The sequence below is a fragment of the Neofelis nebulosa genome, chromosome 14 (genome assembly GCF_028018385.1).
Source record: "Neofelis nebulosa isolate mNeoNeb1 chromosome 14, mNeoNeb1.pri, whole genome shotgun sequence".
NCBI classification, from domain to species: Eukaryota; Metazoa; Chordata; class Mammalia; order Carnivora; family Felidae; genus Neofelis; species Neofelis nebulosa.
The window spans coordinates 63,189,057-63,205,821 of NC_080795.1; the positions used below are offsets into that span (position 1 = coordinate 63,189,057).

The 16,765-nt window shown below is 45.9% G+C and overlaps 1 protein-coding gene across 1 annotated transcript in view; it reads left to right on the plus strand.

Moving 5' to 3' along the window:
• The first annotated feature begins 1,620 nt into the window (after positions 1–1,620).
• The window catches only part of MAL2 (mal, T cell differentiation protein 2), a 28,918-nt gene continuing 13,773 nt past the window's right edge, over positions 1,621–16,765 (plus strand). The window contains exons 1-2 of the mRNA XM_058698905.1: positions 1,621–1,862; positions 15,011–15,181. Of these exons, the coding sequence (XP_058554888.1) occupies positions 1,731–1,862; positions 15,011–15,181 (303 nt within the window). The 5' untranslated portion in view covers positions 1,621–1,730. The remainder of the gene's footprint in view (positions 1,863–15,010; positions 15,182–16,765) is intronic.

Consider the following 16,765-nt stretch of genomic DNA (forward strand, 5'->3'; position numbering starts at 1 on the left):
ATTCTTTGAAGAGGTCTTCCCTTTGAATTTTCCTTTCATTTTTTTTAATGTTTATTTATTTTAGAGAGAGAGAGAGGAGATTGTAAGTGGGGCAGAGAAAGATGGGGACAGGATCCAAAGCAGGCTCTGCACTGAGAGCAGAGAGCCTGATGCCAGGCTGGAGATCATGACCTGAACCGAAGTCTGACGCTTAACCAACTGAGCCACCCAAGTGCTCCCTTTTGAATGTTCTTCAAGTGCTTATGGAGAAACGTTAGGCAGAAAATACAATGTGATATGATACACAGGAAGATTATTCCCTACTGTCAGGGTCTGAACACAGAGAGAGTTCACTAATGAAACAAGTCAGAGGAGAAAACTTTCTATTTCCTATGAAATAACTAGCTCACATTAAATATCAGAAAGTAATGACGAAGAGGTGGAGAAGATGGGAGGAATATACAGAAGGTTTCACCCACACCCTGTTTTGTGGTGTTTGCCCTCATCCTGCCACCACACCTATGAGTTTCGCTTATTAAAATAATAAAGAGGTAGAATGACTAAAAGCTGCTGACAATGCATAGAGCTATACACAGTCCCATAAAGGCTAGTACCAACAGACAAGATCAGTATTCAATTTGGGGAATGCCTGATGATGTTAGCTAATATTTTTTCCAGCTTGGTCTATCTGTGCATACTGGTGTGTGTACTTTTGTTTATCTTCAGCGGATCATTGAGAAGATTAATCTCCTATCCTTCATTTCACTTACGAAATGTTGACATTAAAATCAAAGATAAAACGGGGATGAATTGGGGTAGGGAATCTAAACTATACATAGCAACCTTTTAAAAAAATCCACATAAGTGTTTAAAAGGCAACAGCAATTCAAAGTTTGGAACAGGTAAAATCAATTAAAGTTTTATGCGGAAAATACAGCCTGGGCAACATCATATGTACACAAGAGCACGATATGAACATGTGTAAAAATTCAAAAAAATAGCAGTCGTCATAAAGCTACCATTAAAAGAGCACTTCCCATGGTCTAAGCTCTTTCCATGTTAATGTAATTTCGGTAATGACAGGAGGTAGCTATCCTTAACCCCATTTCACAGATGAACACACCACAGGCCCGCCAAGAAGCCTTTGCAGCATCCACCACCAACAGGTGTTGGAGCTGAGCCATCTGACTGCCCTAGCGGTGTTTTAAAAATCCCACTAGAGTCTCACTTAAGGCAGATCTACTCCACTTTTTAGGTGTGCCTAGTGACCTTCATTTTACCTGCCGAGTCACAATTTCAAGACTTGTCTTACAGTTACATTGAAGAAAGTAGGGTAGAGAAGTCGTGAGAGTAGAAGGAGGGGTGGGGCAGGTGGAAGAGAACAGGTGGAAACGAAGGGAGCTAGAAGAAACAAATAAAGAGCAGGGCGCTGGCCCGCGGAGGGGCGAGGAGGGCGCGGGAAGGACCGCGCCGGGTGGCCGCCGCACCTGTGCACGTGACCGGCGCGGGCGCCAAGGCGGCCTTGGCGCGCTCACCTGGACCCACGTGACGGGGCGGGGCCCCGCGCGGCCCTAGACAGCGCGGCCACGCCCCCTCCCGCGCGGCGCGCCGGGACCCCGCGGACCCGAGCGGCGGCGGCGGCGGCGGCGGCGGCGGCGGCGGCGGCGGCGGCGGCGGCGGGAGCCCGGGCGGCGGAGGCGGGCGGAGGGAGGCGGCGGCGGCGCGCAGAGACGCAGAGCGGCAGCGGCAGCATGTCGGCCGGCGGAGCGCCAGTCCCGCCGCCCCCAAACCCCGCCGTGTCCTTCCCGGCGCCCCGGATCACCCTGCCCGCCGGCCCGGACATCCTGCGGACCTACTCGGGTGCCTTCGTCTGCCTGGAGATTGTAAGTGGGGCAACCTCAGCGCGTCGCCCGGGAGCGAGGACCGGCAGCGGCATCCTTGCTTCCCGGGGCTGGCTCCCTCTGCCCGCGCCCCAGCTCCCTTACATTCGACGTGGCCTTTACCTGCGCCCCTCCCGGGGTCCTGCCCTCTCCATGCCCAGAGCAGCCCGAACCTGGGCCCTCTCGCCTGGCACCTGTTACGCTGGCACCTGCTCTCCCGCTGGCGACAGAAATGGCCCCGAGGGAGCGAGCAGACGTCCCAGCGCCGGGGCCAAGGATTGGGGTCTTTGAGAGGGGAAGGGTGCTTGGGCTTGGGGCGCCGCGGAAGACCCCCGGTGGCTTGGCCAGGGGCCGCGCTTGGCTAGGGCAAGAGTAGGCTCTCTGGGCCTCGCCTGTTGCTAACCTGCCATTTTGTTGGGTGGTGCAAAGGTGTAGCCGATGACTGAGTGACCTGAAGGCTGCCACGACGTGAAAAGCCGGAGGCGGGAGGTGCCAGGAAGAGAAGGCGGGCTTAAGACCTGAGCCTACCCACCCCCTTCCCTTTCCATTGTTAGTGCCCTTTGGATTGGGGAGAGGAGCAGAGCTCTGGAGGCAGGGCAGGGAAAAAGGTCAAGTGAACCGTGCCCTTGGCAGTTTCTAATAAAGTGGGCCTGAGAGTGGCGGGGGCGTTGGTGGGGGAGGTACAGAGGTGGCTGTCAAGTTCCTCGCTGCCTGCCTTTGTGCCTACTGGCTTCCTAGCCGACCTGTGCAAGTCGACACTTCTCAGCCCACTTTGTTGGGCCTAGGTGAAGGTGAGGTCACCTGCCCTGCCGTGCACCTTATTGGGCTAGAGATTTTTTTAAACCTTTTTAAAGCTATTTTGTGGAGTTGGAAGATTTTGGAGCTCTTTGTGGACCAGGGGGAATGTGCAAACATAAATTGGGCAACTCCAGGTTGCATCATGCCCTGAGAACGGCAGATCCAGAATGCAGTGCTAGCCAGTCCCTGCCCTTCCTGTAGGCTGATGTTGTTTGTTCCCTATGGAGTTTTCATCTCTCTTTTCTCACCTCCTCTGAGTTTGCATAACCTGGATTTGGTCTCTTCGGTTTCGCTTTTGTGCTTGTGGGGCCGGAACGCCTTGTGAGCATTGGTTTTCTGCCCTATTGTGTGAAGGTGGCTAAGGCGTGCTAAGTTAAGTTTAGCTCAGATTTGAATCTGCAAAAGGAGACAAGTGAGTTACAGGCTACGACATCAGTAATCGGATCGTGACTGCGAGGCTGGAAGAGGCTGGTTTTGAGTCTGAGCCCAGTTCAGAAGCATCTGAATGCTTGGGATGAGGCGCGGGCATCCATGTGAGGAGAGTAGAGAGGGGATGGCACTGGGCCCGGGCACCGTTGTGTGTGTGTGTGTGTGTGTGTGTGTAGGAGGGGGAGACACTCTTAGAACGGTAGAAAGCTTGTATAAGTTCTGGGCTGCTTTAGTCCCATGTTCCTCAAACTCTACTCATTTGCATATCGCTTTTAGGAGTTTTTGCCGTATCTGCATTCCACCTGTTCTAGGATTTACAGAATGTTCACTTCGATTCACTTTCTAAACTTCAGTACCTACTTTAGCCTCATCCTAAGCAACAATATACATGAATTCTCGAATTTGATATACTGGGTATATTTTTTTAATATTTACTCAAATATATACTTTTGCGTTTACATACATGTATGCATACATGTAAAGATATGTAAGGATACATGTATGTATATAGGGACCTGTATACATATATACGCAAAGAAGGCTCAAACACGTGCCATCACATCAAATACTGTGCCAAGGGCCATCTATGGTCTTGTCATACTTTTGGAAACACTGCCTAATTCTGTGGGAAAAAAGTGGAAGTGATTTATTTTCTCTCCCCTGCCCCCATATCTCTTTATCTAGCCCAGGAGTTAGTTCTCAACTCTGCTGTACTTAATTACTTGGGCAGCTTTTAAAAATACAGTGGCTGGCCCAGACTAATTAAATAAGAATCTCTGGGGAAGCACCCTGAGTCGGCTAGGTTCTTCTAAAAGCTCCCCAGAGGGTCTAGTGAACACATGGCTGGGAACCCCCGAGGGTGGCCTTTACCAGGGCTCTGTGGACAAGACAGCCCTCATGCAAAGCCAGAGCTTCTACCCCTCCCCATTCTAATAGGGACCCAGGCCCAAAGAAGTATCCAGACTGTTCCCCTTATCTCTTCAAGTTTTCTTGTTGCTTTAAAGTGTTCAGTCTCCCACGGCTCCTCCTCAGAAATTCCTCTGCCTGTGAATGAAACGTGACAGTTTGCTAGGAGCAGTTCTCAACTCCAGGTGATCTCCTTTCTGGGGGCCTCTTCCAGTGTTTCTGGATATCCCCAAACTCCTTCTCAATTTTGGCCTTCTGTTCAAATGCATTTGTCTTGGTGAGTTCTCTTTTTGCGTCTTGTTGCCATCTAAAGCTTGATGTGGGAAAACAGCAATTGACAAGTGGGCTGGGCTATCAGCAGCTGACTAAGCTAATGAAACCGTGATCTTGGAGTTCACTTCTCACACTAACTGGAAACTTTGCTCAGAAAATTCAGTGTCACAGATGGTGCCTATACTTACTGTGGTGAGTACTCAGTAATGTATAGAATTGTCAAGTCACTGTGTTATACACTGAAACTAATAGAACGTTGTAGGTCAACTATACTTCAATAATAAATTTTCTCAAATTTTACATTAAGAATTCATTTTCAGTCCCTCTTATTATATCCATGCATAATCTCTCAAGTGCAAGCCGTTTATTGAGAGATAATTCAAAAGATGCAAACAGTGCCTGCCTAATGGCACCAGGTAAGGCAATTTATAGCACTGGCTTCATAGGTGGAGAATATTGCAACCACATAGACATGGCATGGTTTTTTGAGACAAATGTGGTCCACTCCCAGAGATTTAGGTTGTCAGCTCCTATGTTTTTGCCCTGAGCTATACTTACCAATGCATGCTTGCCTTGAAGAGTGTAATACTAAGTTATTTTTGCAATGCTAAGTCTTTTAGTTTAGGATGGAAAACATCACCTTCAAAGTTACATTTTCAAATTCTCTGCGTTTCCTGGTTTAGTGTTTTCTAAGTCTTTTGCCAGGTACTGATTGAATACCTACTGAGTGCAAGACACTCGTCTGGGGGGAAAAAAAGGTGGTAGACCCTTCCTCACCTGAAAAAAACATCTAACCTAGTTGAGATGATCTGCATACAAATAACTGCCATTCAGGGACGATGTAAATATGGAGAGTGGGCTACAGCTAAAGTGTTTTCCAGGCAGGTCTGTTTATAAGAAAATGAACATCAGAGCATCTGTCCTATGGGGCCGAACAAGATACTTGAGGTCCCTGTCCTCAGTGAGCTTACCTTGTATAATCCGCAAGATAGATCAGATGTTACAGTTAAACATGGAAAAGAAGAAAGGTCAATATGTTGAATTCAGTGTGTTGCATGGTTTCGGTGTTTGGGAAACTATCCACATTCCCCAAGATATTCACTAGCGTTTTTCTTTATGGGAGATATTCTAGGACTCCTATTCACATGCTCTGACCTGCAGTGGTGTGGATGTCCCAATAACTTTCACTCATCCAACAAATAATTAAGAATCTGCTATGCATCAGGCCTTATTTTATGCCCTGGGAATAGGATAATTAACATAGCTCCTGCCCTTAAATTCGTGTATAGTGAAGTATACAGTCAAGAAAGAATTCCAGTGTCTGAAGTGATAAAATTGGTCATGAAAAGTACTATTGAAAAATGGGTAAAGCACATCCGGCCACTGGGGAGTCCGAGCCAGGCAGCTCGCATGAGATGGTGACACAGGAGTTTAGTCTTAAGTGATGAGTAGACATTCAGTAGACAAGAAAAGTGGGAAAGAGAATTCCAGGTAGAAACAAGGGCATGTGTAAACCCTAGAGACAAGACAGACCATGGTACGAAGTTTCCAGCAACTGTTTGTTTTTGTTTTTGTTTTTTATTTTTTCTAATTTTTTTTTTTAATGTTTATTTTTGAGAGAGAGACAGTAAGGGAGCATCAGAGAGAAAGAGAAGGAGACACAGAATCTGAGGCAGCCTCCAGGCTCTGAGCTGTCAGCACAGAGCCCAATGTGGGGTTCGAACCCATGAATCACGAGATCATGACCTGAGCCAAAGTCAGAGTCGGATGCCCAACCGACTGAGCCACCCAGGTGCCTCTGGTTTTTTATTTTTTTCACATGACTCATGGGAAGGTGGCAGAAGAAGGAGAAAGAGCAGAAAAGGCCCGAGTTGTGATCTGCTGAGAACTGACTGGACCAGGCATCACATGGGGAGCTGCTGAAGTCCAGGGCAAATGTGATCGTACTTGTGTTTTAGAAATCTTTGAGTACGAGCACCTGCGTGGCTTGGTCCGGTCAAACGTCCGACTTCAGCTCAGATCATGATCTCGTGGTCCATGAGTTTGAGCCCTGCATGGGGCTCTCTGTCATCAGCACAAAGCCAGCTTCAGATCCTCTGTTCCCCTTTCTCTCTGCCCCTCCCCCACTCATTCCCCACCCCGTCTCAAAAATAAACAAACATTCAAAAAAAATCTTTAAGTGGTGAAGTTTGCTGATAAAACAGAGGCTGAAGGCAGATCAGTTAAGGGACTTATGTCAGTGGTTTGAATGAGGGATAATGACAATGACAAATGACAGAAGTACAGAAGAAGAGAGATCTGACCTTTAGAAGGTCAACCAAGTATGTAAAGTTTGACATGTTCTGAAGTGAAACTACGGTAAACTTAAATATAAGATGTAACTCAGAGGAATTACGGCAGGAGCACAAAAGCTAGAGGATGGTGGGGAGGGAGGGGCTCTGGAGCGGGCGTGCACAGAGAAACCTGTGGAAGAGATTTCAGATTATTGTCAACCCGAAGTTTTGACATTATACTAACATATAAACAGTCAGATGTGTGGGGTTTTCTTTTCTTGCCCAGAAAATAGATTTGAGTTGCACAGGGACATTGTGTGTTTGCAGCGGTGAAGAGGGGCTCTCTGTGGGTATGTTTCCTTCTCTGTGGGGGTTTGAATTCTCTAAGTAGGATTTTCCTTTTTCCTCTGGGTTAGAAATCTCCAGCCGTGTGAAAAGAGTCCTTAAAACTGCATAAGAGAAAAGGAACTGATGCCCTTGCCAAAGATTATTTTCGGCACTTGCTTCGCCCTGACTAGCAGCCCCTTACAAAATAGGAAGAACTACAGCTCAGAAAAAGTTACATCAGTTTCCTGAAACTCTTCACCTGGAGCTCCAGAGGAAAAGGTCAAGGACAGGAGATTGGTTTTGCAGAGCCCTACAGAAATGTTGGACGTGGTGGTAGGAGCCGTGGCCGTGGCATGTCTGCGTGGATGTGTCCGCATAGAAAAGACTGCGTAATGACAAGGACAGGGACCGGGCTGTCATACACAGTATTGTGCATGCGCAGCACCTGACCCATGCTATCTGATCTGGAGGACGGTCTGGACGGTGTGTGAAGATATTCTAGAGAAACTGGCTGGAGTGGACAAGGGCAGCTTTGAGGTAGATGTCCTGAGCAGCTCTTAAAACATCATGGTTCTTCTCCAGCAATCTGCAGTCTGACCTGAATTTCCTGTGTCCTCTCTAACATGAAAGGGGCCATGTCCTTTCATATGTGACGTTCTTAACTTTTGTATAATGGCTTTCAGAAGGAGGGAGGTAAAAAGCAAGAAAAGAGGCATGACTGATCTGTGTGGTTCTTGCTGACATCAAGGCGTTGACCTGCATGAACGTTTTTAACCTAGGTGATAACTAGTTACCTGCAAACAGGAAAAGAGGATTAAAAAAAAAAAAAAAAAAAGAAATCAAGGGCAGTTATAAGTAAGAATAAAAAGAGGCCAGAATTTATTTCTCCCCTATAAAGATGCGCTTTCCATTTTAGGACCTTAAGTAGCCTCAGCTACTTAAGAAATTGAAATGGAAATTTGGGGCAGATGGGGAGGAAAGGCCTGTAGTAACAAATGCTTCCCAGCATCCTCAAACATACTTTTGAAATTTTCAAATGTGAATCTAAAAAGTAAAACTTCCTTTGCATTAGTGTGTTTTGTACCTAGGCCCCTTCCGTATATGCTATTTCCCATTGCTTCCCAGAACTTGTCTTGTTCTCCTTTCTCTGATTTAAAACAAAAACGCCTTGCCAGCTTGTAGCTCTAAATCAGAACTGCACCAGGGCTAGTCCGGGGCCAGGACCAGTTTGGATGGATGTCCGCATGGTGAGAGAACAGATGGGGATTGATGGAGGGCTCAGGAGGGGGTCGGGTAAGGCACAAGATAAACACCACCCTGGTCAAGAGTTCCAGTCGCAATTGCAGGAGAATAGGTGAATTGAACACATTTGAGGCTCGAAGAAGAGTAAAAATGGAGTGTCATGAGCTAGACTGGCAAAAGCTGCCACCTTCCCCATAACTTTCCATCCCCGCCTCCTGAGATCTTGCTAGTACAAGATCTGGGTGGGTGTTGCCAATAATAACTTAAAAATTGAGAAGTACATGTTCCTGCTTCACTAGATTTCATGCCGATTTTTGAACACCCACCATGTACCAGCGAATGAGCTAGGCTCCAGACAGCAGTGTGTTCTTAGCATCTCAAGCTGCACTTCTGGATCATTTTCTTCTAGAACCATTCATTACACATACCGGTCGGTTTCCGTTTCTTTCAGGGAGAATGCAGTTGAACGTCTCCTGTAGAAAGCACTGTCCTGGGTTCTGAGCGTACAGAGATATTTAAGGCAATGCTGCCGACTCTGACCTCACAATCCGGTGGGCAAACAGCCATATGAACCCATGATTTCAAACCAGTAGATGTCAGTGCTACAGAGGATACACCTATCAGTAACCATGGAAGGACCAGGTGGTGGCATCCAGCCAGGGAAGTGTATGTGGAAGACGGGCTGCCAGAGTTTAGTTATCCAGAGAAAACTTTGATGGCAGCATGCTAGGCAGAAGCATGAACCAGTGTGATGGACTCGCGTGCAGGGGGTAAGAGACCAGAGCCCGGAGTGCCAGGCGAGGGTGGCTGGGGAAGCAGCAGTGCCGGGAAGAAGGTGAGCTTGGAGTTGACTACAGTCCCACGGTGAACGAATTTATATACTTATGGGCTGCCTCGCAAGCACATCTATCTGCTGACCAAAGTATGTTCCCAGTTAAAAAAAAAATCTTGGAATACAGGTTATGTATAAAGAGCTAACTGTAGGTCATCTATTCATTAGACTATAAATAGTCCCAATATACTAAACACTCTTTAACCATGTTTAAACCAAGTTTATTTACTTATTTTGAGAGAGACAGTGAGGGAGCATGAGTGGGGTAGGGCCAAGAGAGAGGGAGAGAGAGAGAAATTCAAGCTCATGGCGTGGAGCTTGACGCAGGGCTTGAATCCACGACACTGTGAGATCATGACCTGAGCTGAAGTCAAGAGTCGGACCCTTAACTGACTGAGCCAGCCAAGTGCCGCGATATTCTGAACTTTTGGAGGGCACAAACTCCTTTGTGATCCTGATGAAAGTTGTGTCCTCAGAAAACTGCACATGCACTTTACCCAGCTGGATATGACTTTAGGGAGTCAGCGCTCCCACATCCACCAAGCGACTCCACAGCAAAAGGATAGAAACCCTTTGGGGGAGACACAATAGCATAGTATCGAGAGCATAGGCTCTGGAAGCCAGGTTTCAGTTCGAGTCTCATTCTAACATTTATTAACTGTGTAACTTAGGGCAAGTTATTAATGGCTATCTGCTTCAACTTATCTGTGAAATGGGAGTAATAATAGTAATTATCTCTCAGTGTTTGTGAGGATTAAATTGGTACAAATAAAACCCTTAGAGCAGTTCTTGGAACATATGCATTCAATAAATGCTGGCTAGTATTTCTTTTATCCTCATTAGCTTCAACCTCTTAGTCAAACTGACTCTATAAACCAGACTAAGAGACCATTTTTTTTCCTCTAGGCCTGCTGGTGGGTTCATTCTCACTGCTACAGTGATGAAATTCTCAATATATAAATTTTTTTAATGTTTATTTTTGAGAGACAGAGCACGAGTGGGGAAGGAGCAGAGAGAGAGAGGGAGACACAGAATCCGAAGGAGGCTCCAGGCTCTGAGCTGTCAGCATAGAGCCCGATGCAGGGATTGAACTCACAAACCACGAGATCATGACCTGAGCCGAAGTCGGCGCTTAACCGACTGAGCCACCCAGGCACCCCTGAAATGCTCAATATATAAATTGCAGGAAAATTGGAAACTTTCTGTTATATACAGAAAGTTCTAAACAATTAAATATTTCTCCTTAGGGGTAGTCTAACCAGTCCTTCCTACCTTCAGATTCACTTACCTTTCCCTGTTCTCATTCCAAACATTGACTAAAAATAGGTCAGAGTAGGGACTGGCCTGTTTACTTACTGCAATAATAAGAGTGCAGTGCACTAAGGTGAAGGTGTCAGATTGGTTTGAAAACTGTCAGCTAAGATGTTGGAGGGCATGTTTAAAAGCATGCTATTAGGAAATAAGTGACATTTGAAAAGACATAGGCTATTTGCAAAATGAATCCTTTCGAGACACGAAACCATCCAAATAGGAGACAAGTCGCGAAGTGTGTCATCGCACAGCCAGGATGTGGCCAGAGTTGTTTCTGGCACAACACCCTGTTTTCCTGCAGGGTTATGGGTTTTCACCCGTCCACGGTTTCTAGTGAAAACACGTTTTAAGTCCAACTCGGAGGGCTCAGTTCAGTGTGATGGGCGGATGAAAACGTCCTCGACTTTCTTATGGGAAGGCTTCAATCGACTCACACCCTCGTGGGCTGCAGGAGCCAAGCTGAAGTGGTCAACACATGGGAAGCCACAAAGGAGATCTGTGGTTTCAGGGATGTGTAGCAGTTTAACAACTGCAACTCGACACAGACATGAACACTCCAGGTGGCTGCCAGGGACCCCTGAATTTGAGCGCAGAAGGGAAGGGGAAACTGAGACACAGGGGAAGGCTGACACCTACTTCTAGGAAATGTTTGCCTTTGCAACATACCTGGAAGTCTGGTTGTCTTTTTGTTAGAGCTTGAGGTACAGAGTCATGCGCCCCAGCTTTGTTCCTGAAAGAAATGTCAAAATGTGGTGCATTGGGGAGTTTTGTGTGCAATTATCAGACTTTTCAGGACACTAGAGTGATGGAAGGCAGTGGTAGACAAGAGGTCGGAATGTGGATTCAGATCCAAGAAGAGAAAACGTGGGCGGACACAGCACCCCATCCTTCTTCACAGTGTGTGTACTGTGCAGTTGCTACGATACTTTATCAACTGTTCTCCCTCAGATTTTAACCATTTTTGACTCTGCTTTTCACCTCTACAATCAAGGCTCCCTCCAGAGTCACCTCTACTAAACAGGGATGCTAATATTTACAGTATGGCTGGTAAATGCTCTCAGCTTAGTAACACCCGGGATTAGAAGAGGTGAGTGTAGTGAGCATTGGTAATATTATTAAAAGATCAGTCGTTACAGTTGCAGCCAGGTTGGGAAGCTCAGGAGAAGGGGAAGCTTTTGGCAGAAGGAAGTCATGAAGTGAGGAAGAAAAAACTGTGTCAGAGCCCTAGTGACCTATATGCCAACGTGAGTCTGTGCAGTGAGGAAGGTGGAGCTCTGTAGTGAGCTTAATTACGTTCTCTGACCTGTCCCTCCAGTATCTCCCAAAGCTACCGTGGTGAGCAGGACTTAAATCCGGATTTCACAGACTTTTCAAACCCGGGATGTGGAGTATGTTTACGTGGGGGAGGGGCATTCGCACACCTTCCTCCCTCTCCTGCCCCCTTCCCACACAACACACACTGCGAATGAGGAGGTGAATCTGTTCTCTTTCCATGTAAGTGCTTGGTTTCCTTCCCAAGCCTTTGAGGTGTTGGAAGGGCTCTGATTTTGAGTAAGAACGGTTTATCTGTACTGTTTCACATCAGCATCTGCTGTCAGAGCCCTGGTCTGCTCTGTAAACCTGCTTCAAAACCCGCCTCCCTGCCTCTCTTTCTCCATGCCTCCCATTAGATTTCTTCTCTCCTCTCCCAGCCTCTCAGAGCACACTGCATGGAGCTCTTTCTATAGCACTCGCCACAATCTGCTCCGGAATCAGCTTTGATGGTGTCTGTTTCTCCCTAATCTAGAGCTCCAGGATACAGAACCTCGCCTTTTTGTCTTTTTTCCCCGAGTATTCTTCTGCAGTACCTGGCAGTAGATTTGAGGTCAACTAGTTTGAGATCCAGTCTGGGTTTATTAAGTGTTATGCCTAATTCTGGGGGATCATGTGGCCCTTCTTCAGAGTGTCAAATTTATCATAACCCCTGTAGCATATATTTATGCTTTAATATCTGAGTCTGCCTGCCCCTAATAAACAGGTTCTTTATTACCCTGGTTGAATGAATAGATATTTATTAGTGATGTATATTTCTTAAATAGTATTTAAAGTAACATAAGTTATTTGTGGTGGGAGAGTAAGAAAAGGTTACCAGAAAGAGGATGCTGAGAATAAAGGAAACAATTTGAAGATCTTATCACCTTCGGGTATTTAGTAGACAGTATGAAAGAGTAGAGAATCTTTTTACGAGGAACATTATTTCTTTCGTAACTAATCAGTTTGTGGTTAAATTTTTTAATGTACATTAATATTCATGACTTAGATTTATTTCATAAAACTTTGTGGGTTGATTGTTAATTTGTTTATTGTTTTTTTTTTTTAATTTGAAATCAGGACTTCAGGTATACCAGAAACCACAACTGTAAATGTAATGATTGGTGCTTTAGTTATCATACTCAAGTGATAATTCATTATGCTTTCAAAAATATTTTTCAAAGTGGTAGTGAATTGTATGACTTGGCCTTTGTGGAGAAACTTGAATTAAACTTGTGGTTTTGACTTTTAGCGACTTGTGCAATTTGGATATTACCTACACACTTAAGTGAGATACATGGGATTACTGTTTGTTAATATGTGGAGCTCTATCTATTCTTGGAAACTTGGAGCTTTTTTACTAAACAAATATGGGAGAGCCTTCTGCCTGCCAGACAGACATGTTTCTATGATATCACTTCCATGTATATGGGGGGGGGGCGGGGGAGGGAGGGGGTGCTGATTCCTACTTGCCTATAGGTTTCTTCAGAACAGGTTTCTTCAGCCTCAGCTTTTGGGTCACCAAGTCCAGCACACTGCCTGACTGACAGTTAGGAAGGGATCATTATGTTGATGGATGAATGGCTTAGGATGCAGAGGCCTATAAGGCGGCTGGCTGCCAAGAAGGTCTCATCGTGCAGTTGGCGTGGAAGCCAGGACATTTACAATTACAATTACATCAGTATAACATATCCATACAGGGAGCTTGCCCAGGGGACAGGGTACCTGAGCATGGGGTGGGACTCAGGAAAGACTTTGAGGTGTTGTCCTCTTCAAGATGAGCTGTGAGTGGAAGTTTCTCAAATACTCATGGGGAGGGAATGACATTCTCAGCCAGCATATGTGAGGCCACTCAAATGTGAAAGTGCTTTGTCTTTGGACTATGGATTTTTTTTCTTTAATATAAAATGTGAGGGGCTTAGTGGCAGGAGACAAAGATGGGAAAGACAGGTTAGAGCATAAAGGGCCTGGAATGCCATGCAAAGGACGGGTAGCCTCTATTAGCACTAGCATAGAGGAGAATTGCTGTGGTTAGGTTCGTGAAACTGGCCGTCTTCACCCCAACACCATTCCTCCTCCTATGATGTCTCACTCACCCCTAGTTGCCCAAACCAGAAGTCTGGGTTTCTTCGTTATCTGTTCTTTTGCTGACATGTTCCCTACCTGCCACCATGCCTACTTCTAGGCATGAAACTAGAAACTGGAAACATTCTAGTATCTGTCTAATCCACTCACTTTCCTCTGTCCTCCGTGCCCGAGTCTGGACTGTGCTCTGTGGCTGTCACAGTCTCCTCTGTGGTCCCCCAGCCCTGCATCCATTCCTCTCCAGCCCTGTCCAGCTCTCTGGCCAGAGAGAAGCATCTAAATACACGTTAGATGGTGCTCACTCCTGCTCAGGCATTCTGTGGCCTCCCATTGCCTTTGGGAGAACGCAGGACCCTTCAGCTCAGCATCCAGCCCTCGCCTGTGGCCACCCTCTATGTGGTCCCTGCTGCCCCTGTAGTGCTGGGCTCTGCCCCTCAGCCCCCCCCCCCCCCCCCCCCCCGAGTCAGGGCTCATCTCCTGCAGGAAACAGCCTTCTCCTCCCACCTCTACACTCCCTAGCTTTGTCTTTTGGGTTGCTGCTACTGGGGCGTATTTCCTGTCTTTTCAGCTCTGGATTTTTAGAGCCCTCACTCGGTGAACCTGCAGTGCCCAGTATTTGCCCAATTGTGACAGGTGTGAAGCAGCATTTTACACACTTACTTGTCTCTTTCCTGTAAGAGGCCAGGAATTCTGCGATGGCGGAGACCAGGTGTAGCTTGTTGACCATCTTATTCCCAGCATCTGGAACAGTCCCTGACAGGCAGCAGCTACTTACTGAATATTAGGTCTGTGCCCAGCACATAGAAGAGTATCAAAAATCAGGTAGACCTTGTTCATTACCACGTACAGCCGCTGCGGCTTTTACTCGACAGATGGGCAATAATCTCACATGTTCAAATAGGCCATGATAAGGACGGACACGTGGCCATTAGCGCTGACAGGTTAGGAAGTCATGGCTGATCTGTGCTAGTAAACTCTCTGAGAAGTGGTCAGAGCGGAAGCCAGAGGTGTGAAGGATCACAGCTAGGCTAGGAGGTGAGGACCAGGCACAGATGAGTTTGCAAAAATGGTTGACTGAAGAGGAAATAGTTAGAAAGGCCACGGGGTCAAAGGAAGATATTTTTAGGTGATGCAAGAGTTCTGTGTCTGTTCATGGACTGAGGATGAGCATCCACCACGGAGGCAGGTGCAGAAACAGGCGTGGCTCCAGGTCAGACCTGTGCATGGAAGCTCTGGCCTTGCCCTTGAGGAAAGCAGGTGTCTGTGTAGGGGGCTTGCAGCATGTGTACAGGGGTCTGGGGGGAAGCAAAGGTAGAGGTAGAGGTGTAAGCATGGACGTTCAGTTCTGTTGCCCACTCCTGTGACCTCTTTCTTTCTTCCTTCAGCTGTTCGGGGGACTCGTCTGGATTCTGGTTGCCTCCTCCAACGTTCCTCTACCTCTGCTACAAGGATGGGTCATGTTCGTGTCCGTGACGGCTTTTATCTTTTCCCTCCTCTTCCTGGGCGTGTTCCTCTCTGGCATGGTGACTCAGATTGATGCCAACTGGAACTTCCTGGTAAGGGATTTTTAAGTCTATTTCAGGAAAATGAGAGAGACGTATAAATATCTTATTCTGTCGTGAAATGCCTGATCTCCTCTTCGATCCCCAGTGAGAGAGAGAGGTCTGACCACCGGGTCTGCTGTGCTAGTGCCTTGCTGGACAGCAGGGTCCCTCTTTGTGAAATTTCTGTCAATAGAGCCGAGAAATCTGTTACTCCTTTATGAGTTGGGTGACCTTTACTCAAAGACTCTTTTATTTCGTACAGTAAATGAATTGCATTACAGTTATTGAACTATCAAAGAGATGCTTTTGGGGGATGGATGCTATGACATACATCTTGAAATTTTCCATTGATTTCTGCTTCAGATATTAAATATATATATCCTTTTCAGAAAACAAGGAGCGGTATATTCTCTTCTCTAAATACTTACAAAAGGGGATAGTTTGTATTTATTTTTAATTCCTGTCTAAAATTATTAAGAATTGGTCAATTTTAAGAGATGAATTTACAATCAACATAACTTTAAAAATTATGACACCATTAGATTGGATCCACTTACTTTCCCTTTTCCCATATAACATAGGGGTCCTTTTTCATGCTTATGCTTATTCATTCTCTGGGACTATTTCATAATGGCCAGTGGAGGTTGAATTCCAATCAGTCAGTAGTTAGAAATTTAAATCAAGCCTTAAATCAGGCTTATATTGTTCCTTTCAAGTATGGTAACATTGTATTCACCAGCTTTAGGACAGAGGCTAGGCATATTAAAAAATGTTCTTTGTTACAGAGTCTTAGAAGAACCATCATCCCAAATGTTACTAACAGTGAAGTCTAGTGAATGTGGCTGCCCATTAACCCAGCCCAGGGGCAAATGGTTAGTGTAAAAAGTTAAGGAGGAAGTGTGGTACAGTGGTTATAATCCTGCACAGGCTTTGAACTTAAGTCTGGTTTGCTTAATAACTATGTAGCCTTGGGCAAAATATCGAACCTCTTTGGCTTTCAATTTCTTCCTCTGTAAAATGGTAATAATGATACCTACCTCCCTTAGATGCCATTAAGGAATAATGGCATGAATGCATTCTAAAGCGCTCATCAGCTTTGTGATTTATAGTAAGTGATCAGCAATTGTCATAATTCCATAAATACACAAGGCTTGCAGTTTGAAACTTTAAAAGCCCTTCTGTTGAGGGATGCCTTGGTGGTTTAGTCGGTTAAGCATCCGAATTCGGCTCAGGTCATGATCTCATGGTTTGTGTGTTCGAGCCCCACGTCAGGCTCTGTGCTGACACCTCAGAGCCTGGAGCCTACTTCACGTTCTGTGTCTCCCTCTATCTCTGCCCCTTCCACTCATGCTGTGTCTCTCAAAAATAAATAAATGGTAAAAAGAAGAAGAAGAAGAAGAAGAAGAAGAAGAAGAAGAAGAAGAAGAAGAAGAAGAAGAAGAAATAAAAATAAATAAAAGCCCTTCTGTTGAATTACTAAATTGTACACCTGAAACTAATGTTATACCGTATGTTAACTAACTGGAATTTAAATAAAGACTTAAGAAAAAAAACATATTCTCATTCTCTCTCTGTCTCTCTCTGTCTCTCTCTGTC